Source organism: Rhinatrema bivittatum, chromosome 3 (genome assembly GCF_901001135.1).
Source record: "Rhinatrema bivittatum chromosome 3, aRhiBiv1.1, whole genome shotgun sequence".
In the NCBI taxonomy this organism is placed as follows: Eukaryota; Metazoa; Chordata; class Amphibia; order Gymnophiona; family Rhinatrematidae; genus Rhinatrema; species Rhinatrema bivittatum.
This window is the reverse complement of record NC_042617.1, coordinates 90581206-90605698: the sequence shown is the minus strand read 5'-3', so window position 1 is coordinate 90605698 and position 24493 is coordinate 90581206. Positions and strand designations below refer to the sequence as shown.

Genomic DNA, 24493 nt, shown 5'->3' with positions numbered 1-24493 from the left:
TAACTGGGTGGCGGGTATCTCCTCCAAGGTGCAGTTAGGCTCACTGCCTTTCAAGGGTCAACTCTTATTTGGTGAGGACCTCGAGCAGTTGATGCAGTCTTTTGCCAGAGGATAAGCCTAAGGGCAAGAGTTTTTTTCAGGTGCGTTCCCATTTTCGTGTAGATAGGACTCGTCCAGCAAAAGCTGTGGCAGGGCCTCAAAGGCAGTTTCCCCTTTGGGGGCAGTCCTGGGGTCAATCCTTTCAGGGTGTACAGAGGCCATTCCGGGATGCTGCTTGGGGGGGAAGTGCATCCAGGCTTAAGTCCTCGCAATGAGGCGATGTTGGTCCACTCCATCGATCCTATTATAGATGATCGCCTGTCGCGGTTTTACGAGGAGTGGGCCAGAATTACTCAAGACCAGTGGGTTCTCAGCATGGTAAAGGATGGCTATGCTTTATAATTTGCTCGATCGTCCGTGATTTGTTTCTAGTTTCTACATGCGGCTGCTTGGACAAACAAGTAGTGGTTTGAGAGACGCTGGACTGGCTACGTTGCCTGAGGGTGGTGATTCCAGTTCCCTGCAAAGAGGTTCGCAGGGGAAGATATTCCATTTACTTTGTGGTCCCAAAGAAGGAGGGACTTTCCGCTCAATTTTAGATTTAAAGAAAGTGAATGCAGCACTAAAAGTTCTGCATTTCCGGGTGGAAACCTTAAGGTCAGTGATGGCAGTGGTTCGCAAAGGAGAGTTTCTGGCGCATCTGGATCTAATAGAGGCCTATTTACACGTCCCCATTCATCAGGACTCACAGCGTTTTCTGCGATTCATGATTCTGGGGCAACATTTTCAATTTCAGGCCCTTTCTTTCAGATTAGCCACAGCGCAGTGCACCTTCATCAAGGTTGATGGTGGTGGCAGCAGCACTTCGGAAGGAAGGGATATCGGTACATCCATATCTGGGCGACTGGCTTATCAGGGTGAAGTTGGAGGTTCTTTGTCGCCAATCAGTTCAAAAGGTTTTCGACGTCTTACAGTCGCTAGGTTGGGTGGTGAAGGTGTCGAAGAGTCGCCTCTTACCGACGCAATCCTTGGAGTATCTGGGGGCTAGGTTTGACACTTTAGTCAGCAAAGGTGTATCTCTCAGAGGAGCGCGTGCTGAAGCTGCAGGGGCAGATTTGGCAGTTGTTGCAGTTACAGGTGCCCAAGGTATGGCATTATATGTAAGTTCTGGGCTCTATGGCCTTGACCCTAGATTTAGTGCTGTGGACTTTTGCTCCCATGAGACTGTTGCAGAGAGCGCTTTTGACTCGGTGGAACCTGATCTCTGAGGAGTTTCAACTTCCGTTACCACTCGAGGGCGTCGTACAGGAGAGCCTTTCCTGATTGCTTCTAACTTCCAATCTTATCCAGACTGTGTACCTCAGAAGTCCCAGATTGGGTGGTAGTTACTACCGATGCCAGTCTCTCTGGTTGGAGCACCAGTCAGCTCAGGGTGGCTGGGCCATGAAAGAGTCTGCGTGATCTATCAACCGGCTAGAGACTAGAGCACTCTGCTTAGCCTTGCAGGAATTTCTATCATTAGTGAGAGGTCAGTCAATGTGGCTTATATCAATCATCAGGGCGGAACCAAGAGTCAAGCAGTAGCCCGGGAGGCACAAGAGTTAGTTCTTTGGGCAGAGCAGCACCTGGAGCAAATAGTCGCATCCCACATAGCCGGGGTCGAAAACATTCAATGGCAACTTGTCTGAATGGCCAAGACCTTTCGATTTTTCAGTCTGAGGCAAGAACACGGGGCCAAGGACATCAATGATCTGTTACTGCCTTGGCCACAGGGGGGAGGGGGGTTCTACTTTGTCTTTTCCTCCCTGGCCGCTCGTGGACAAGGTGTTGTGTCACATAGAAAAGCATCAGGGAGAAGTGGTCTTGGTGGTACCGGAATGGCCGTGGCATCGTGGCTTGCAGATCTGGTCAGCTTGGCTGTGGACGGGCTGATTCATTTCCGTCATCTGGCAGGTCTTCTGCATCAGGGACCCATATTTTCAGACCAGGCTGCTCACTTTTGTCTAATGGCATGGCTTTTGAGAGGCAGCATTTGGGACAGGGGGGTTATCCAGAGGCAGTCATTACTGTGTTGCTGCAAGCCAGGAGAAAGTCTACTAATATTTCCTACGTACGGGTATGGAAGGTTTTTTAGTCCTGGTGCTCCGCTAAATCGTTCGCCCTCTTAGCTCTTCGGTCTCTGACATTTTGTCCTTCCTACAAGAAGGTTTCACCAAAGGCTTGTCTCTCAGCTCCCTTAAAGTTTATGTGGCAGCCCTGGGTTGTCTTCGTGGCAAAATAGGTGGGTCCTCTATTTCTGCACATCCGAACGTTCTTTGGTTCCTTAGGGGAACAAAGAATTTGTGTACTCCACTTCAGCAGGTTTGTCCCTCCTGGAATCTTAATCTTGTCCTCAGGAGTTTGTGAGGCTCCTTTTTGAATCACTCAATTGAGCAGCGCTGAAGGACTTTATTCTTAAGGTTGTTTTCTGGTAGCCATATGTTCAGCTAGGAGGATTTCTGAGTTGCAGGCTCTGTCTTGTCATGACCCATTACTTCAAATTCAGGGGTCTTATTGAGGACAATATCTTCCTTTTTACCAAAAGTGGTTTCGGCATTTCATGTGAATCAGACAATGGAGCTTCCTGCCTTTCCTATGGTGGACGTGTCCACTCCTCATGCAAGGGAGCTCAAGTTGTTGGATGTAAGAAGAGATTTGTTGAGGTATCTAAAAGTAACGAATGTCTTCAGGAGGTCAGCTCACCTTTTTGTTCTGTGGAAAAAGAGGGGCTTTCAGGCTTTTAAGGCTACTATTGCTCATTGGCTTAAGGAGGCCATTGGTTCCACTTACATTATTCATGTTTATCCGGTTCTGGAGGGATTGTGTGCTCATTCTACGCGTTCTCAGGCGGCCTTGTGCACAGAGGCTCTGCTTGTTTCTCCACAGGAGATTTGCAGAGCAGCGACTTGGAAGTTGCTTCATACTTTTGCAAGACACTATCGTCTGGATGTGGGAGGTATGGTTCCCCATCTTTTGGTGAAAGTGTTCTGCGAGCGGGACTTCCAGAACTTCTCCAAGCCAGGCTCCTCCCTTTCAGAAGATGGGTCTGCCACGATCTTATCCGGTAGCACCCCGGATCTGAGTAATCCCAAGGCTGGGTCTCCCTTGGAAGAGGGCAATTCAGCGGCACCTACCCCTGTTCCTCCAGGGATAGGTACGGCCCCAGCGGCCTTTTCTTGGGTGGAATTTTTCCAAGGCCTTCATACAGGCGCAATTTGACTCTTCTGCCCCTGTTTGGACCGAACCCCAGCCGGGAAGGCCTCACTCTCTCAGCCCTATCAGCATGCCTCGAGACATGCCTCATCTCACCAAGGGTATCCCAGACAGGGACCCAGGCACCACGGATGATGAATGGGAATGCAGACTCATTGGAGGATGGGGAAATCCCTCCAGGCTTAGAGCCATATTGGACCATGTTGTGGTTTTTCCATAGAGATGAATTGCCAGCCCTGTTTTCCCAGTCCTTGAAGACTCTTGGAGTTCCTGGCATGGACCCTAAGAAGGAACCAAAGAAGAAACCCATCCTGGTATCTCTATGGAAAGCCTCTTGCTATTTTCCAATGCTGGAAGCATTGACCTGGAATGGGACGCCCCCGAAGCCAGCTTTAAAGATGACTGCATTGGAAGCTCTGTACCCCCTGGATCCGGCGGCCAGAGAATGCCTGCGTTTCCCCAAAGTGAACGCCCTGATCTGTGCTGTTTCAAAAGGAACAACTATCCCAGTGGAGGGAGGAACAGCCTTAAAGGATGCTCATGATAGGCAGCTAGAGTCCATCCTTAAACGAGCATCTGACGCGACAGCAATAACACTGCAGATTGCTTCCTGTTGTGCCCAGGTGGCGCGCTTGTGCCTGCTTCTCTCTCGAGAGGCAGATAACTCCGGAGCGCCTTCAGGAGAGGTTATGGAGCCCACTGCTGCCTTTTTAGCTCTGACCTAGTCGTACCTCGGCCAGAGGAGTGGCCTAGTGGTAGTGACAGAAGACAACTATGGCTGCGGAATTGGTCAGTGGACGTGACCTCTAAGGCAAACCTTACAAAGATGCCCTTTAAGGGATCCCTCCTATTCGGAAGCGAACTGGAAAAGCTGGCCAGTAACTGGGGAACTCTGGATCCAGGAGAATGGACGTTGTCAACCAGAGCCTTTCAGCTGCTTGTAGATTGCTAGGGTCCCGCGCGATACAGAAAGTAAAATGTGCAGCCAGCACCGGGAAAGTGTATAGAAAAGCAGAAAAAACTGCTTTTCTGTACACCCTCCGACTTAATATTATTGTGATATTAAGTCGGAGGCCCCAAAGAAAAAAAAATAAAAATAAAAAATCTGCCCGCGGCCCAGAAAACGGACGCTCAATTTTGCCGGCTGACAGCTGCCGCTTCTGTCAATAAGGAGGCGCTAGGAACGCACTAGTGTCCCTAGCGCCTCCTTTTTATCACGGGCCCTAATTTGCATGCCTTGGCTTAGTGAATCACACGCCCAGGAGAGTGGCCTGGGCGCACATCGGGAGAGCGGGTGTTCGCCGGCTCTCCCGTGAGGTTTACTGTATTCTCCCGTATGTGAGGCTAGAATCTCAAGTGTAGGTCAAAGCAATAATCATGGAAATGGTACATTATACTTTACAAGTGCTTTATTATGAAATGGTGCACAGCAATAAAAATGAGAGTAACGTACTAATGCTTTTTTTAGATATGAGACCCAGTGGATGTCATCGCTAATGAGCGAAATTGGACTGTACAAGTTTAAGGCAAAATCTGACAAAAGATGGTTAAAAAAAAGGCATGGCTTGCTTCGTTCTATAGCTGTCTGCTTCAAGGTGACTCTACTGGAGTAGAAAGCCCTTCTTCTAAGAACATCTTGCCATACTGGGTCAGACCCCAAAGGTCTATCAAGCCCAGTATTCTGTTTCCAACAGTGGCCAATCCCGGTCACAAGTATTTGGCAGTAGATAAAGCTGCTTATCTCAAGAATAAGCAGTGGATTTCTGCAAATCTATCTTAATGGTTAATGGACTTTTCCTCCAGGAACTTGTCCAAACCTTTTTTAAATACAGCTATACGAATAACTTTCACCACATCCTCTGGCAATGAATTCTAAACTTAATTATGTGTTGAATAAAAAAAAATTTCTCTTATTAGCTTTAAATGAAGTTTTAAACTTCATTGTGTGTCCCCTGGTCTTTGTGCTCTTTGAAAAAGTAAACAATCGATTTAACGTTTACTAGTTCTACTCAATTCATAATTTTATATACCTGTATCATCTCTCCTCTCAGCTATCTCTTCTTAGGGGAATCGTTCCATCCCTTCTTATCATTTTGGTTGCCCTTTTCTGTACCTTTTCTAATTCTGCTACATCTTTTTTTGAGATGTGGTGACCAGAACTGCAAACAATAGTCAAGATGAGGTCCCGCATTCTGTTTTATTGTCTTATTTGTTTCCTAATAATTCCTAGTATTCTATTTGCTTTCTTGGCTGCTGCTGCACACTGAGCAGAAGATTTCAACATATTATAAATGATGACACCCAGATCCTTTTCCTGCATGGAGGCTCCTAATGTGGAACCTAGTCACTTAAACTTGGTTCCGTTTAGGTTGGGGAGGAGGGGAGAGAGGGCAGGCCAGTGGCGGACTCTGCACAGTTTGAATGATGTATGCTGGTTAAAACGGCATTGATGGTCACTAGATTGCCGGGGCTGGGGTTGCGGGGTGAAAACCATTGCATGTACCACAGTTAAAAATCGGAAGATGTATCCAGCAATCCCTTCAAACTGAGAGCCTTAATCCCAAGTCTTTCCTGTATTTCTCATTAGATCACGTGTATGAAGCTTTGCTGCACACAGATGTTGATCTCGAGTCATTGGAATCGAATTCAGTCCTGAGCGACGCATGTATTAAGGACGTTATAAAGAAATCCGGAATGAAGTTCAAGTGGGCAAAATTGAAAGAAGAGAGAGTCAGAGAAAATAAAGATGCTGTTAAAAGGTACACAGCTCCTTTCCATTCTTGGGGGAGAGAAAGTGAGATATTTATACAGAACATGTGGCTGCAAATGATTTACATTGGTTATGGAAAATCATGTTCTTATACAGAACAGGCAATGTGTGTTTCGATTATTTGTTTTCCCTCTGGGCTTGCAGTGTATGTATAATAAAGAACTGCAAGATCCAGTAAGGGCCTGTTTTCGCCAACGGCAATGTGTACAGCTGCCTTTGTGGCCGTGTAAGTTAAGGACCCAGAGACTTTACACAACCTGCTGTTTCTGTGGATTGCTTAGTCGTGGGGAAACTACATGGTACAATTGAAAATTCAAGTACACACAGGTAGTTTACTCCCTCATACCAACCTGCTTATGCCATGTGCAGGCAAAAGTGTGCACTTTATGAAAAAATCACCTACTTTTTACCCTCCAAGCGCGGTTAAGACATTTTCATGGAACCTGCCACCATAGCAGAGATCTGGGCTTTGGTTTATAAATGTCCAGGGAGGGGAAAATTCTAGAAGGGTTTTCTCGTATTCGGCTGAATCATTGCCTTACCAAATGTTGAAATGAAAAAGTGCAGACTGAAGAGTCAGTTCACACTGTGTCAGTAATGCCTGGCCAATGTGTTCAGATAGTATAAATAAATCACTGACTTTATAAAGAAATGAAAATGATTACTTACTGTCCAATGTCCTGCTTCTTAAGAAATTGTTCTATATCCTGTTTAAGCAAGATTAACAATTGCCCTGCTCTTCACTCTGGCCATACATAGAAAGAAAAATCAACTGAATTTCATGCATGACACTGTCTTCTCCTTCCAGGTTCCCTCTATCTCTCTCCTTAAGTTCCTTTCCATTTCCTTCTTCCCATTCCCTAAGGTTCCTCTCCATCTCTTCCTCACACACTCACAAGTTCTTTTCCATCTCCTCCCCTTCTTCATCTACACCTGCCCTTGGAGTCCTCTCACTTCTTCCCTTGATGTCCTCTTTATCTCTTCCTTCCCCTGTCTCCCCAAGTTCCTCCCAACTCAGATTCATTTCCATATTCTACTCTTCTGTTTTAATTACTTGAGGCTTAGTGCTATGGCCAGAGTAGTGGTAGGCCAGCAAGGTGGGGGATATGGTGACCACGTGCACCCTGTCCCTTTGGCTCTCTTCCCCCATGGTGAATACCTGCAGATAGGCAAGGAGGTGGGGGGAGAAGGAGGAGCCCCAGAGACTGGGAGTGCATGCTTACTGTGTCTCCACACTGGTGGTCCGCTGCCACCGAAATGACTGCCAGAGAGGAGGGGAAGCAGAGGCAGATCAGCCTTTTCCATGTGGTAATATTTGGTGCAGCTTTTACCAAGGGGCTGTCCTGTAGTCTGAGGAAGAGTTTAATGCTCTCTCAGGTGTGGTTGCTTTTTTTGTGCAGGAATCATTAATCTCCATAACTATGGTTTTGTGTAGAGTAAGGGGTTAATTTTCAAAGGGCTTAGGCAGCTAAAAAGTGTGTGGAAGGGGAGGGGATCAGGTTGGGGATGTGACTCAGGTTCCCAAGTGTAGGTTAATAAATAGCAGGCCTAAATTTAGGGGGCCTTTTGTTTTAGGCACCTAAAATTAAGCTCATTTTCAGCCCAAAACATAGGTGCCGAACTTCGACTGAAAAGGCACCTAAAACTGATGTGAGTAGGTCAAGCACTCAGCTTCCTTTGAAGGTGCTCTTTAAAGTTTTTTCTCCACAGAAAGCCTTATGGTTGGGAGAGGCCACACAATTCTTGATAGAGCATGTTACCTCGGCAATACACCCTCCCCCACCCGGTCCTGATGGAGAGGTATCCAAGCCCAGGTCCTATGCTGTAATGCTTTATCGTGAGCCTTGGGGCCAACCTAGAAACCTAATCTTGAGTTTTTCAAAATAAAACTGTTCTTTGATTCTAGGCCCCCAGCAGATGCTGCCTCATTGGTCCTGCGGCCTCCAGTTGTTACAATAATGGGCCATGTAGATCATGGGAAAACCACATTACTGGATCGGCTGAGACACACTCAGGTGGCAGCAATGGAAGCAGGAGGCATCACCCAGCACATCGGAGCCTTCCACGGTATGGCAGGACGTTTTCATGTGTGGCTCATCGTGGGAAGTTAGAGTCCGTTGTGGGGCTTTTTATAAAATGTTACAGCTCAGAGGAACTCTGACCAAAGTGTAAACGAGTTATTTCAGGGCTTCTCAAACATGTTCTGGCGACACTACTGCCAGTCGGGTTTTCCGGTTATCCGCAATGAATATGCACAGAATAAATGATACCCGCAATGATATCATTGCCCATTAGTGAGGAAGGCTGTATGTTAGATTTTATGTAACTTTTAATGTTTTATTATGAGATTGCATTTGCTACTGTCCTTTTTTGCCTCTCACTCAAATCAGTTTCTAACCCAGTCAGCCACTTTAGGGCCCATAATAGGGCACCAGTTTATAAGTCACCTATCCAGAACCGTGTCAAAGGCCTTACTGAAATCCAAGTACACTACATCTAGTGCTCTCCCCTGATCTATTTCTGGTCACTTTAAGAAATTGATTAGATTCATATGACAAAATCTACTTCTGGTAAAACCAGGCTACTTCAAATCTCGTAATCCATTGGATTCTAGAAACTGCACTATTCACTATTTTAGCAGCGATTCCGTTAATTTACGCACTACCAAGGTCAGACTGTAGTTCTCAGACTCCTCCTTACTTCCACTTTCCAGCAGCTGTGTATCTAAAGAAAATTGTATCCCCCTGCCTTTGCTTGAGTAGTATACTTCTTTGTCTGATAATTGCCCTTCCCAGCTTCCCTTGTTTCTCCTGGTAATTTAGTCTGTCCTCCTCCTCCTGTGTCTTTTTTTCTGAATGCTATTTCTGTTGCTGTTGCTTTTTTCTCCTCCTCCTTCTGTGAGCCATAGTGATCTCCTCTTTAATTTTCTTTCCATTGCAACTCTCAAGAAGCCGAAGTGCCAGATAGATGCTGTGTATGGGTTATAGGCGCAGAGGAACATCACACACAGCTATTCCCTGTGCTGGAGTTCTTCCTTTAGGGTGTATTTATTTGAGGACCCAAAGTACATTTAGAGTCAGAGGTGAAGCATCTTTGTGCTTCTTGAATAGAGACCCTTCTGTTCCCTTTCATAGATGGTACCCAGGAGTACAACTTCCATTAGTACATCTCTGCCCTGTTTGTATGCTTTTGATGTCTTTGGTAACGACTATGTTCAATGCAGAGAAACAGAAGTGCATTATTTATAGCTGCACATACAAAATAGCATAAAAATCTGGTGCTGTGTGTGTTTAATGAGTGGGGCTTTTGTTCTCTGTTCTCAGTACATTTGCCTTCCGGAGAAAAGATCACGTTTCTCGATACTCCAGGACATGCTGCCTTTTCCGCTATACGGGCAAGAGGAGCACATGTTACAGACATTGTAATATTGGTTGTAGCAGCAGAAGATGGCGTAATGAGGCAAACAATAGAATCCATTCAACATGCCAAAAATGCCAAAGGTGATGTTTTAGACTGATCTTCTTAATCAAATCAGAAATGGGCCTATAGCTAACAGATCAGTTGGGGTTAGAGCAGCAAAAACTACTGCTTCTCGATTCTTTTTTTGCTTGGTAACAGGGAAACATGGCCATTTTTCTAAGCTAGCAAAAAAGCCATATTATGCATCTGTTCTACTACAGTTTTAACCATGGCAGCTGCCATCACATAGAAAGTGACAGGCACTTAGCACTGCAAGCATTTTGCTCCTACCTGCTCTGTGCTGCTTGCCTGGGCTGGCGGGAGCCAGGGATTCGCTCCCACCAGCCTTAGAAGCTGCATCTCAGGGCTGCTCCAGTTCTCCTCAGTAGATTGTTTATTAAGATTAAGGTAGAACTCTGTTTGTGTTTTGTGTTCTTTCTTTTACATTTCTAAAGAATTTGAAGTGGTGAGGTAGAATTGCTATTGTAGCATTGTTTTTAATGTTAATACTTATTTATTCATAAGAGTTATATACTGTAACTGCTATATCAAAATTTCTAAGAGGGGAACAAATAAACACATTCAAATATCATATCACAATATCATTTTTAAAATACATAAACCAATAAAACAAAATAAAATTGTTACTGCCAAACAGCATAGCAGCTAGTAAATGGACTTAAGTATCATTACTCTCATATGCAAGAGAAAATAAATAAGCCTTTAATAATTTACAAAATCTTAATAATATATCTTCAGCTCGAAGTTCTAAAGAAAGGGCATTCCACCAAACTGGGTCCATAGTGCAGAATAGTCTAGCTCTAGCTCTAGTTCCTGTCAATCTAACTTTCTTAAGTGTAGAAATTTCCTGTAGCAGCTGTGACTGATCTTAATGAACATCATGATTGATAAGGAATTAGAGCAAATGAAATACAAGTTCCCTGTACGTACCCGGATCAGTCCAGAGAGTGGTTGTGCCTCCCTTCCAGCAGATGGAGACAGAGAAAAACTCGAAGTGTGTCCACTGATAACCTGCATCCCTTCAGTATTTCTGTCTTCAGCAAATGAAAGTAGCAGAACCTGCGGTTCCCCAGTAAAGCTTTTAGGAGGATTGAATATTAGTTTTCTCTTCTCTCTAATTTTCTTGCTGCTTTTGTCTCTCTAATTTGAATGGATCAAGTTTAAAAAAAAAAAGATAACAGGGTTTCTATTTTCCTTGTGCTCAATCTCTCTGAAGCTTGCAGGCAGAACTGATAGCAGTTACAACTAGTTCTGTACCTTTTTTTTTCACAGGTCTTGCTGTCTTGCTGTCTCACTGGGGTGAAAGTTGGTGGTCCAACCTCTCCCCTCCTTTCCAACGACCCACTGCCCTGAGATGCCGAGTTCCTCGGGGCAGCGTTAACAGAGATGAGACGTTCCTCTGTTTAAAAAAAATAAATAAATCTCAGGTCGCTGATTTTTTCTTGCTCTGAGAGGAGGTTTCCTAGTCTCATACCCGCTCCTGACAGCCGCCGGGGGGTGATTTTTTCTGAGCTGCTTAGCTCCCTCCCCCATGCCGCGATCTTCGCGATGCAGTCCCTGTGGAGAGCCCGGGACACGGCTCTCCCGCAAAGGCCTATGCTCGAGGTGCCTCCCCGGCGGGGAGTGTCCCTCAATGCCAGCTGGACCGTCAATTTCGCGCTGTCACGCGTGACTGCTTACTGGGGGTCGGCCCTGCTCCCGGCTAGCGCGGGAACGGTGGCCATTTTGTTGGTAGAGCCGTCGGCTCCAACGCAGCCAAATGGAAATTCTGATGTCAGCTTTTCACCCTCTCCTACAATTTTAACCCCCGTCAACCCCCCAGATCTAGGAGTAACTCCTGCAGGCCTTCCTGACATTCCTCCCTCTGGTTCTACTCCCTCCAGAATTTTTTCAGCCGATTTTATTCTCTTACTTCACAGTGCTTAATTAGCTAGTTTAAGCCAGCAACAGGATCCAGTTCCAGGCCCTCCCCCTCCCAAAGTGCCCAGGTTGGCAGATCCCCTGGATACCACGGGGGTTCCTCAGGGGTCCTCCCGAGTGCGGGTGGTTCCCCATCCAGTTATCCCTGCTCCTTCTCCTCAGGATCATATTTTATCTACATTGCCTGATCCAGACCAGGATGATCCGAGCTCTTACACCCAAATGGAGGGAGATGACCCTAGGGTCTTATGCCTATTTCAGAAGGATGTTAGACCCTCTCATCCCCCATGTCCTAGCGGAGTTGGATATTGATGCTCCACTGGATCCGCCAGGCACCAGTGCAGGAACTAAGAAGGGGGGACCCCGTCCTTGCCGGACTGCGGCCACCAACGAAAACTTTTCCTTTTCATCTTATGCTTCTACACTTGTTGTCCAGAGAATGGGATTCCCCAGAAGCTACTCTGAGGGTAGTCAGGGCTATGGACAAGCTCTACCCTCTCCCGGAGGAGTTCCTTGAGTTCCTCAAGGTCCCCAAGGTGGATGCGTCCGTGTCGGTCACAAAAAGGACTACCATTCCGGTGACAGGGGGAGCCTTGAGGTAGCTCGAAGTCTACCTCAAGAGAATTTTTGAGGTATCTGCCTTAGGAGTTAGAGCTACAGTTTGTAGCTTCCTCATGCAACGTGCAAGTCTCAGATTGGTTCAACAACTGCTCAGTGCTCAGGATCTGCCACAGGACAAAGCGCAACAGGCAGAGCGCCTGGAAGCGGTAATAGCTTATGGAGCTGATGCTCTGTATGATCTCCTCTGTGTGCTGGCCAGATCAATGGTGTCAGCAGTCTCTGCTAGATGTCTCCTCTGGCTTCGGAACTGGTCGGCAGATTCTTCTTCCAAGTCTCAGCTAGGGTCTCTACCATTCAAGGGCAAATTACTGTTTGTTGAGGATCTGGAGCAGATCATCAAATCCCTGGGGGAGAATAAGGTGCACAAAACTACTGGAGGATTGTCCACGGGTCTCCAGAACGTTCAACTCCACTAGAAGTCGTTTCTGGGGACAGTGGCATTTTCGTCAGACAAGACCGGCCTCACAAAGGCCATCTTCCTCACGGTCGCAGTCGAGGTCCCATTCCTTTCGGGGACGAAGACCATCTCGAGATAACCTTTTCCAAGGGGCTGCTTCCATGAAGGTCTGCTGGCCCACTCCTCGACACCCAGAATAGGAGGGCATCTCTCCCTTTTCTGTGAGGAGTGAGTCAAGATCACATCAGACCAATGGGTTCTGGATATTCTAAGGCACGGTTACGCCTTAGCGTTTGCGGCCCAATCATGAAGCAACGGATAGTACGTCAGACGCTCAACAGGCTCCTGGACTTGGAGGCTATCCTCCCGGTGCCCCCGACAGAATATGAATTAAGTCGTTATTCCGTCTACTTCGTAGTTCCCAAGAAAGAAGGCTCATTCTGTCCGATTTTGGATCTCAAGATGGTCAACAAAGCCCTCGAGGTGCCACACTTCAGGATGGCAACTCTACGCTCTGTCATAGCAACAGTACATCGGGGGAATTTCTAGCCTCCTTGGACCTCACAGAGGCTTATCTACACATTCCCATCCTCAAGGAGCATTAGCGCTTCCTTCGCTTCAAGATCCTAGGTCAGCATTTCCAATTTCAGGCCCTACCATTCGGTCTGGCGACCGCTCCCCGCACCTTCACCAAGGTCATGGTGGTGGTAGCGGAGGCTCTACAGAAGGAGGGTATCCCTAGTCTACCCCTACCTCGACGACTGGCTCATTCGAGCGAAGTCCTTGGATCTTTGCCAGCGAGTGTTGAACAGAGTCTTGCACCTCCTCCGCTCTCTAGGATGGGTGGTCAATTTTGCCAAAAGCACCCTTTCTCCCTCTGATGCTCGACTTCTTGGTAGCACGGTTTGATACCAATTTGGGCAAAGTTTTTTCCTTTGTCAAGACCGCGCTCGGGCGCTATCTCTCAGATACAGCACCTCCCTGGCCTTCCTCTCCTCACAGCATGGGATTATCTCCAGGTCCTGGGCTCCATGGCTTCAACTATATACTTAGTTCCCTGGGCTTTTGCACATATGCGACCTTTGCAGAGAGCGTTACTCTCCCGGTGGAAGCCAGTGTCTCAGGAGTTTCAAGCCCTTTTGCCACTGCCGGAAGTTGCCATCAGCAGCCTGAACTGATGGTTGAGCCTGGATCACTTGCTGCGGGGAGTTGACTTGGAGATCCCACATTGGGCTGGCCGGCAGCCTCTGGAGGGCATTAAAGCACATTCTCTCCGTTCTCAAGCAACTTCCTGGGCTGAAAGCCAAGCAGTCTCTCCACAGGAGATATGCAGGGCAGCTACCTGGAGTTCCTTACACACCTTCGCGCGACACTATCGTTTGAATCTCCAACCTCGTTTTGGCACTCAAGTCATTCGAAAAGTGCTAACCGGGGCCCACCCTACATAGGGAAGCTTTGGTACATCCCACTGTCTGGACTGATCCGGGTACGTACAGGGGAAAGAAAATTATTCCTTCCCTGCTAATTTTCGTTCCTGTAGTACCATGGATCAGTCCAGACACCCACCCTAAGAATAGATGGGTTTGGGATAGTCTAGGAAGCACCTTTAGATACTCAGCTCGAATAATTAAGAGGATTAGGAACATTCATGTCATTCTAATGGTTCCATTTGCAAGTTTTTTCCTAAAAAAAAAAAAAAAAGTACATGTACAAAGTTACAGTTTGAAGTTTGGTTTACTTGATCCATTCAACGGTTTCATTCTTGCTTTGATAGTCTTAATACTGAAGGGACACAGAGGGCGCTCCAGGTTATCAGTGGATGCCCTTTGAGTTTTTCTCTGTCTCCATCTGCTGGAAGGGAGGCACAACCACTGTCTGGACTGATCCGTGGTACTACAGGAACAAAAATTAGCAGGTAAGAAATAATTTTCTTTTGGTACCTCTTAAAGCCTTATATACCAGTAACAAATTTTTAAACATATTCCTGTTCTTGACTGGTAACCAGTTCAAAAACCCATCAGCACCAGTTTGATGTGATCCCACCAAGCTATGCCTGTTATCAGGCAAGCTGTGGAGTTTTGCACTGTTTGCAATGCGTGCACGGTTGAAAATGGCAACCCAATATAAAGACCATTACAATAGTCCACGTAGAAATAACTAATGCATGGATGACAGTTTCAAAAACTGTCTGAGACTAGAATGGCTTCACCTGCCAAAGCATTCTTAATTTAAAATGTGATCCCCTGACTACATTTCAGATATGCAGAATAAAAAACAAAGAAGAATCTAAAATCACCCCCAAGTTACGTGTTTGCTTTACAATTTGAACTGGTACACCTTCAAAAAGAAAACTTTCTGGCACATGGAAATAACTTCAGTTTTGTTTAAATTTAACTTCAAACAAGTGTCACATAACCATTCTGCAACTGTGTAAACATGAAGCAACCGTTTGCATCGATTCTTACACAGAAACTGCCTGCTCAGCTCAGTAGTGAGTCAGGAATTGGTGGTCCAGTGGCACCTGGTGGTCATTCAGAAATCAGCACATGAAGTACTTTTGGATGCATCCATCCCATTCTCAGCCACAAAAAAAATCACTTCAGAATTGTTTTCAAAAAAGTGGAAAAATGAAGACATTTCAGCATGCTGCCTTACTTGCCAGATATCATTAGAAAGGAGGAAGGAGAAAAGCTCTGGAACAGGAGGAATTGTAAAAGTAAAAAAAAAAAAATTAACTTTTTATTTACAAAAGTGCATAGCAGCACAGATAAAGTTGTGGATCTGGATTTCCACAACTCATTTGAACACTCAAGAAGTACCAGGCTAAGTTTAGCTCTAGTCCAGAGACTAGACTTTGCCTGTGTGTAAACAGCACTGGGTAGCAGATCAAAAAGATTGTTAGGGAGGCTGCTAAACTTAATTGAGAAAAAAACATGCTCTAATTTAAAATAGTTGTAACATAATGGTGGGTGATTGGAACAGGGGCATAATGTTTGGAGTGGCATTTTATATGTTCTCGCACACAGTTCCCATCATCCTGGCAGTAAACAAGTGCGACAAACCCGAAGCTGATCCTGAGCGGGTAAAAAGAGAATTACTGGCCCAAGAAGTGGTTTGTGAAGAATTCGGGGGTGATGTTCAATCTGTACACATCTCCGCGCTTAAGGTAAAGTAGCGATGGCCATGCCTGGGAGCCAATCTCAACATACATGGTACTGTGCATGACTTACTAGGAGCTGACACTGGGATTTCCTTTGAGTTTTGTTGCAGGGCAATAGAAACTGCCTTTCCACAGATTTGTAACTGTGTATAATGCTCCTTGTGATGGGCTATTGGTGAGCCATAGACAGAAGAAAAGGCACAGTGTGGTGAAGAGCTGTTATAAAGACCCTTTCCATGTACGTACCCAGATCAGTCCAGACTCCTGGGTTTTGTCTCCCTGCCAGCAGATGGAGACAGAGAAAGTTTCACTGACACGGTACATAACCCAGTGTGCCACCTGCAGTCCCTCAGTATTTCCCTTAGTATTTCTCTGTCTCCCGCAGATGGTGTAAAACCTGCAATCTGGAGAGAGAGAGAAAAAAAATTAAAAGATACAATTTTTGGATTCTCCCGAGGGGTTGTGAGGCCCTGGTGGAGCCATCCCCCCCTGGTTTGAGGTAGACGAGCAGGGGGTTGTGACCCTTCTGATAGCTCGTCCGGAGGTCCATGGGGTGGACATCTAGTGGTCCAGAGCCCTCATCCCCCACGAGACAGTGGTGGAACCTGCTGGCAGTTCTGCACTGCAAGCCCAGTGGAGCAGGGAAGTATCCCTTTTATATGGTTTGTCCTGGGCTGAGTTGCTAAAGTTTGGCGAAAGGAGACAGATATAGCCAGTGGTCTGGCTCTTTTCTGATCTGCCATGTGGCCCGTGCTCTTGGAACTGGAATCTCTGCACTAAAGAAAAGTATTGGTTTCTATGTATCTTTATTTGTTCTCAGAGTTAAAAAAAAAAAAAAAAAAAAAAAAGAGAGAACAAGGAACTAGTTAGAGGAATCTGTGCAGCATGCTCCTTATGATGAGCCATAGACAGAAGAAAAGACACCGTTTGCTGAAGAGCTGTTATAAAGACCCTTTCTGTGGGACTAGCTCAGTTGCAGTGCTATGCATAGCCATGTTGATGACCTGGGGTTGATTCCTGACTCAGGTCTTCTACTGGGCTGCTGTGGAGGCAATATTTGCAGCCTCTGTTGGGAAAGGGAGTTCTTGTGATCATACAAGAGAAACATCTAGTGGCTGGATTTAAGGCCCAGGATTGTAGAAGGAGCCCTAGTGTATTGCCCCTGGTCAAGGATTGTCACTGCAATGACAGAACTAACAGGCCGATATAGTAAGGAGCAGTAGGAAGAGGTGCGTTACGGCCGGGCGCACCCGAGTTTGCCACACACACAATTCGGATCACCTACCGCTCGATACTGTATTGAAATAGCATGCAAATGCAAGCCGCATCTGAGAAGCGTCCATGAAACGTTAGGCCCGCGCAATCCATTTTACTGTATAGAGCGCTATACAGCACATATACAGTATCCTGGGTGCGCTGGTACCTGTCATTTCAAATGGCGTTTGAAATGACAGGTACCAGGGGGGATTGTGAGTCCTCTCCCCCCCCCCCCCCCCTTCCAAAGCAAGGCAGGGCGAAAATTAAAACAAAAGTGAATAAAGTATAATAAAAGTAATAAAAGTAAACTTACTGCATGTGAATTTTCTTTGAACAGTCCTCTCTCTCCTCCTCCCGAGGCGCGTACTTCGGCTCCCCTGCCTCCCGGGGGGAGCCGGCGCAAAAGCGGCTTCCAGCAGCCCCCGCCGGCGAAGGTGAATGAATGTGCGCCTGTGCGTGCAATTTGGTCGCTCATGGCGTGACGTCACAACGTTTGGCATCATGGCATGTGACGTCGGCGTTCGCTAATTCACTGCCTTGAGCGCCCAAATTGCATTCATTCACCTTCGCCGGCAGGGGCTGCTGGAAGCCGCTTTGGCTCCCCTGCCCCGCCGGCGAAGGTGAATGAATGCACACCTGTGTGTGCAATTTGGGCGCTCAAGGCAGTGCATTAGCGAACGCCGACATCGCATGCCGTGACGTCAAACGTCGTGACGTCACGCCTTGAGCTCCCAAATTGCATCACAGGCGTGCACTCATTCACCACCGGTGGGGGCTGCTGGAAGCCGCTTTTGCCGCTGGCTCCCTCCGCCTGGATGAATGCACGCCCGCTGGCGAAGGTGAGTGAATGAATGCACGCCCGCCGCGTACGGGCGTGCATTCATTCACTTTCGCCCGTACACTTTCACCCGCCGCTTTTGCCCGCCCGTACGCTTTCGCCTGCCGCTTTCGCCGCCGGCTGCCCCCGGGAGGCAGGGGAGCCGCAGCGCATGCCTCGGGAGGAGGGGAGAGAGGACTGTTCAAAGAAAATTCACATGCAGTAAGTTTACTTTTATTACACTTTATTTACTTTTGTTTTAATGACATGTCGAGACGATTTTCACCCTGCGCCTTGCTTCAGGAGGGGGGGATTTTGACCGGAGCCTGCCTATTGCTGTCACACCACACTAACGCCAGGGTAAGGGTCCCGGGGGGAGGGGTGAGGGGGTCGTTTGCCCATGAAATTTCGTCTCTCTGACCTGACGCTCCACACTAATGCAGGGGTAAGGTTAGGTGGTAAGTTAGCAGGTTAAATTCACGGCAAAACTACAGGTTAAAAAAGAGATAATCGGGGCACACATTGCTGTATGGGAGGGAATAGCTAATCGGAGCGTTTACATGTCATATACATGCTGTGGGCGGAAAGGGTTACCCGTTGATTTAAAGAAGCGGTAAGGATGAGTTAAAAGGGATAGTGAATCGCGGGTTGGACTTGCGCGGCCAAATTGTGAGTTAGAAGCAGGGTAACCGCGGCCGCGCTTTACTGTATCGGCCTGTAAGTAAGTTGGGAAGAAATATAAAATAAGCAGAAAAATCCCCAGGTAGTTGAAAATAAAGGCTCATGGCACTGAAGCCCAATAGAGGTGGCTCCAATTGAGCTGAAGTCCTAAAGAAGCAGGACCACAAAAATATTTATTTTATTTATTTTATTTAAAGGCTTTTATATACCGATGTTCATGTACTAGTACATACCGCGTCGGTTTACATAGAACCAAAGTTGGAAATTACATCAAACAAGTGGATACAAATAACAGGGATAACTTCGTAAGAACTTCGAACTTCTAGATAAAGCAGAGAACAAGAATTAAATTATTATAAATAAATACCCATAATTGCAAATAATTACAAATAACAAATAATTACAAATATTGAAAAAACAAGTTTATTTTACAAGCATGAATTTGCATAGAGTACATGGCACTGCAGAACCTCTTCACTAAACTTCTCTGGTGAGATGCAGGGAAGGGGCTGAACTGCTGTGAGCCCAGAGAGTACTCATATCATAAGATTTCTTTCAGGATCTCTTTGCTTTCTGATCGCATAGAAGTCCATATTTAAACAGTTTGTCTAGCTAAGTTCTGAACTTGGTCAGACAAACCACAGGTTTTAAAAATCCCACTGATTTCACTGCCCCAACATGTCTAGCTAAGTAGTTAGCCGGATAAGTCTGGGGTGTTCTGGAGGAGAGAAAACTTAGCCAGATAACTTTAGGACTGCCTCAGAGCTGTCATAAAGTTAGTTAAATAAACTATTCAGATAGGCAGGTATATTCAGAAGCGTACCCGCACCACTGAATATCCAGTATGTTTATCCAGTTAACTTAACAGCTGAATTTTGCCTCCAGAAAGCATAAATAACATATATTTCTATTAAACTAAAAAATACAAGGATTTAGTCAATTTCTCTTCTTCATATCATGGTGGCTTTTTCTTGATTGACAAGGTCATGATTACATCAGACAGTTGCATGCATGGGTTGTGTGTCATATACTGCAACATTACTGCATCTTTCCATTTTGTCTGTCTCTAGGGGGAGAACCTGATGGCATTAGCTGAGGCGACAGTGGCTCTGGCAGAGGTGATGGAACTGAAGGCAGACCCGAATGGTCTTGTAGAAGCGACAGTCATAGAGTCCCGCACTGATAAAGGAAAAGGGTACAACCAAGAAACAATTGCTTGCCTTTCACAAAATAGGTTTTAACAGTTTCAGACAAATGAGCCAAATAATAATGCAATCAAAATTGGACGTGATAAATTAGATAGATTTCTACTTAATAATATAGCAAACAAAACCCAAAACAGTATGTGGTCCTTATTCAGCCACTGGCTGGCTAGGAAAGTTAACCAGATATTTAGTGGCGTGGCTGTACCACTGAATATCTTAAAGATAGCCGGATACATTTATCAAACTCATTTTAGGGCTGCACTTCAGCTGCCCTAAAGTTATCAAGCTAACTTACACCTAGATTTAACATTTTGCTATAAATTTTGCAAGGATAGTGTCCGCAATTAAAAAAAAAAAAAAAAAAAAGGGGGGGGGGCGTGGTTAGGGTAAATTTTGAGATACCGCAACATGCGCTGTTTTACCGCATTGCATAGGTATTTTACCACAATGCGCGTTAAATTTATTGTGCCCGCAAAGAGAGAGATTTGTGCATTGTACTCTCGACCTAGCTTGATAGCAGCTAGGTAGAGAGTGCATCAAACTAGGTCAAGAGTACATTGTACAAATCTCATCTTTGTGTACCTTTCCTCACTCCAAATCACATCAAAATTTCACTGATGTGTACTGTGCTGTTTGTACCTCTGACTGTGCATGTAAAACTGCCCCCCAAAACCTAGTCCACCACCAAAACCTCACCCTGAGTTACTAGTTGCCCTCTTACAGTGGTATTAAAAGTTGACTATTGTGTGCCACCCCAGAGGGTCTCTCTCTCTCTCATGACCCCCTTAGCTGGATAACGGTGCGGTGTCCCTTGGACCGCACTTGACATAGCCTGATACCTTGTTATCCAGCTATGTTAGGGATAGTTGGACCAGCAGTACAATTTAAAAAAAAAAAAAAAAAATAGCAATTAGTCCATCCAAGATATTTTGGAAGTGTGCTGTAACAGGGCATGTGGGAAGCTGGTTCAGGGCATGTATCTTGCTTTTGGTTGAAATTCTCTTTGAGTACTAATTTGTTTTATGAGAAACATGTGCTCAAAACCAAATTTTCCTAGCGTGTAGCCAGATGGACTCAGGACCAATGGGTATTGTGCTCTTCTGCTAGCAGATGGGAGTTGGATTCAGATTTCAAAGCTGACGTCACTCTTGATATATACCCCCTGCAGTAACCTCAGCTCTTCAGTATCTCTCCGTCTCCTAGCAGAAGTGGACACTATCCCACACATTAGAATAGTGTTAAGAATTACAGTAAAGAAGAAACAAAATTTACCTTATGGAAGATCGAGCCCCGCTCTCCTGCGGTGATACCTAAGGATCCCTCCCCCAGACGAGAATTCCTGAGGTGATCTCCAATATCCCTCAGAGGTGTGCCTTGGTCCAGTTGCTGGCTCCCGGGAGCAGAAATGAGCACGGCGGTGAAGGTAATTCCCTCTCCCCCCACAGCTGGAGACTGTCCGGCACACGATCGGTAAGCGCCAAGACCAGGTAAGAAAAAAATCTTTAAATTCAGGTCTCCGGTCTCCAGAGCTCGAATTGCCGTACCGAATCCATCCACGGTGAGGTTAGAAGGGAGCACCGATCTGGTTGAGCAGCCTTGGTTGGGCTAGGTCCCGATTAGGTGCAAGGGTTCACACACGTGGAGACCCTCGGGGGGCGCCATCTTGCGTGTGGGGGTCGTCTGCGGCATCTTCCCTTCTCGGCCGGTGGTACATGTGGGGCAGACCGGGCGGCCAATGCGCCTAACTTGCGCGCGTCCAATACAGACGCACGCACAACTAGCGCATCCGTGCGCATAACTACATGCACAGCTGTGTTTTACAACTGCACGCGCGCAAACATATAGAGACAATGGCACCGGCGCCCAGGAAGGCCAGAAGTCAACTCTTTTCACAGCCTGCCACATAAGAGCCGCGCAGCCTGAATTGGAGTCCTGCCTATGTCAACATTGCGAAGAAGCCCAGGGGGAACCAAAGCCTGGTCCCTTACTGTCAAGAGATGGTTCCGGAACTACTGACGATAGCTCCCCAGACCTGTGATCTCCAAAATGGCTTCCCCACAGGGAGGGTACCTCTGGGGCCCCTACTTAGACTCTCCCTGGGATTAACATGAACCCAGAGACCATCTCCTGGTTGGAATTTTTCCAAGGGGTGCAAGCCTTCATTCAGGCGCAATCAGCCCCAGCTGCGCCCCAGGTTCAACCCCTGCCAGATGCACAAGATCCTCCCGGCCCAGCTCGGATGCCTCGAGATATGCCTCGCCTAACCAAGAACTTCCCTAACAGGGACCCAGACACCTCAGATGATGAGAATGATTCCCTGGAAGAAGGAGAAATCCCTCCAGGAATGGAACCATACCGAACCATTTTTCGCTTCTTCCACATGGACGAATTACCAGCCCTTGTTTCACAGACTCTGAAAACGCTAGGTATTCCTGGCACGGACCCTATGGCGGAACCAAAGAAGTACCCCATTTTTGTGTCTCTTCGTAAGGCCTCATGCTACTTTCCAATAATGGAAGCCATCCAGGAACTGATTGACCTGGAATGGAATGCCCCAGAGACCAGCTTCAAAGGGGGTCGGGCCTTGGAAGTCCTATACCTTCTAGAACCAGCGACCAAGGAACACCTGCGTTTCCCGAAAGTGGATGCTATGGTCTGTGCCGTCTCAAAGCAAACAATGATTCCCATTGAAGGAGGGTGTTGCGACCGTCTGTCTACGACGGCTTCGCCCCGCCTACCTTACTCTTCTTGCAGCTCCTCCCGCTCACCTCGGACTACTGGCTGCCGTGGCGTCTGTCTGCCGACCTCTCCGGCATCCCCGGACCGGCTTTGGTGCTGCTTCCCGCCATGCTCCTCCAAGGTACCATAGGGCACACGTGCACGCCGCCCTCATCTTTTTCCTCATTGGCGCGAACCTCAGGGGTGTCCCCCTGAAATGACGTCACACTGCCTGGATATTTAAGCCTACCTCTTTTGCTAGCTAATCAAGTTAGCAACAACTCTGATTACTACGGATGGGATTCGCTCTCCGTACCGAAGCTACTCTGCCACTCCAGCGTTCTCTGGAACTCTTACTGCTAACGGGGTACCCGCTCCTCTGGGGCCTCTTCTACTTCTTTCAGGTGCTATCAGGAACCGGTACTCGCTCCTCGAGGGCCCATGTTCCCTGAGTCGCTGCCTGCATCTACAATCTTCTCTACTTGGAAGACTTCACTAACAGTATCCATCTGTGAGTACAACTACCATCTGTTCCACAGTACTGTTTCCCTGGAACCAGATACTCGTCTTCTCGAAGGCCTGCCCTCTGTTCCAGTGCCAGACCTCTCGTCTAGTGGAACCGCTGTGTGAGTACAATACCACTGAGTCTCCCGGCTCTAAGGGATCAGGTACTCTCTCTCCTCGAGAGACTGCTCTCCCTGTCTCACAGCTTCTCTTATTCTACCTGGGACTCTGTATATTTCTCACTGTGTTCTCATAACTCTGTCTCCTTCCACTACAGCACAGCCAAGCAGAGGATCCGCAGTTCCAGCGTCCTGTGGGATACTTGCCCAGCCGGGCTCAACATCTACTACCCACTACTGCCACCTCTGGTGGTTTCCAAAACTGTTTAAATAAAGATTCAATCTGTGTTTGTGTGTCCAGAGTCTAGCCTGACACCGTGGTACCTCACGGGACTGCCCCCCGTGGGCGTGGTCAGCTGCCACAGTGTCCAAGGATCCACCCAAACACCAATAATCATAACAAAGGGGCTGCATTGAAGGACACTCAGGACAGACGATTGGAATCCTTCCTTAAGCAGGCCTTCGACACAATAGAAATGACACTGCAGATTGCTTCCTGCTGCTCACTGGTGGCACGTTCCTGCTTGCTCCTCTCGAGAGAGGCAACTAACTCCGGAACGTATACTGGTGAGACGATGGAACCTGCAGCAGCCTTCCTCACTGACACAAGCCTAGACCTGGTGCACACCTCAGCCAGGGGCGTTGCCTCAGTAGTGGCAGCCAGAAGACAACTATGGCTACGGAATTGGTCTACAGACGCAACATTTAAAGCGAATCTCACAAGAATGCCTTTTAAAGGATAAGAACATAAGAAAATGCCATACTGGGTCAGACCAAGGGTCCATCAAGCCCAGCATCCTGTTTCCAACAGTGGCCAATCCAGGCCATATGAACCTGGCAAGTACCCAAAAATTAAGTCTATTCCATGTTACCATTGCTAATGGCAGTGGCTATTCTCTAAGTGAACGTAATAGCAGGTAATGGACTTCTCCTCCAAGAACTTATCCAATCCTTTTTTAAACACAGCTATACTAACTGCACTAACCACATCCTCTGGCAACAAATTCCAGAGTTTAATTGTGCATTGAGTGAAAAAGAACTTTCTCCGATTAATTTTAAATGTGCCCCATGCTAACTTCATGGAGTGCCCCCTAGTCTTTCTATTATCCGAAAGAGTAAATAACCGATTCACATCTACCCGTTCTAGACCTCTCATGATTTTTAAACATCTCTATCATATCCCCCCTCAGCCGTCTCTTCTCCAAGTTGAAAAGTCATAACCTCTTTAGTCTTTCCTCATAGGGGAACTGTTCCATTCCTCTGATCATTTTGGTCACCCTTCTCTGTACCTTCTCCATTGCAATTATATCTTTTTTGAGATACGGCGACCAGAATTGTACACAGTATTCAAGGTGCGATCTCACCATGGAGCGATACAGAGGCATTATGACATTTTCTGTTTTATTCACCATTCCCTTTCTAATAATTTCCAACATTCTGTTTGCTTTTTTGACTGCCACAGCACACTGAACCGACGATTTCAATGTGTTATTCACTATGATGCCTAGATCTCTTTCTTGGGTGGTAGCACCTAACATTGTATAATTATAGCA

At 46.7% G+C, this 24493-nt stretch overlaps 1 protein-coding gene across 4 annotated transcripts in view; it reads left to right on the top strand.

Moving 5' to 3' along the window:
* The window catches only part of MTIF2 (mitochondrial translational initiation factor 2), a 68315-nt gene that overhangs the window by 23637 nt on the left and 20185 nt on the right, over nucleotides 1–24493 (top strand). For all 4 annotated transcript variants that reach the window (XM_029593455.1, XM_029593454.1, XM_029593453.1 and 1 more), the window contains 5 exons: nucleotides 5879–6050; nucleotides 7968–8128; nucleotides 9385–9561; nucleotides 15506–15645; nucleotides 19465–19589. In XM_029593455.1, the coding sequence (XP_029449315.1) occupies nucleotides 5879–6050; nucleotides 7968–8128; nucleotides 9385–9561; nucleotides 15506–15645; nucleotides 19465–19589 (775 nt within the window). The remainder of the gene's footprint in view (nucleotides 1–5878; nucleotides 6051–7967; nucleotides 8129–9384; nucleotides 9562–15505; nucleotides 15646–19464; nucleotides 19590–24493) is intronic.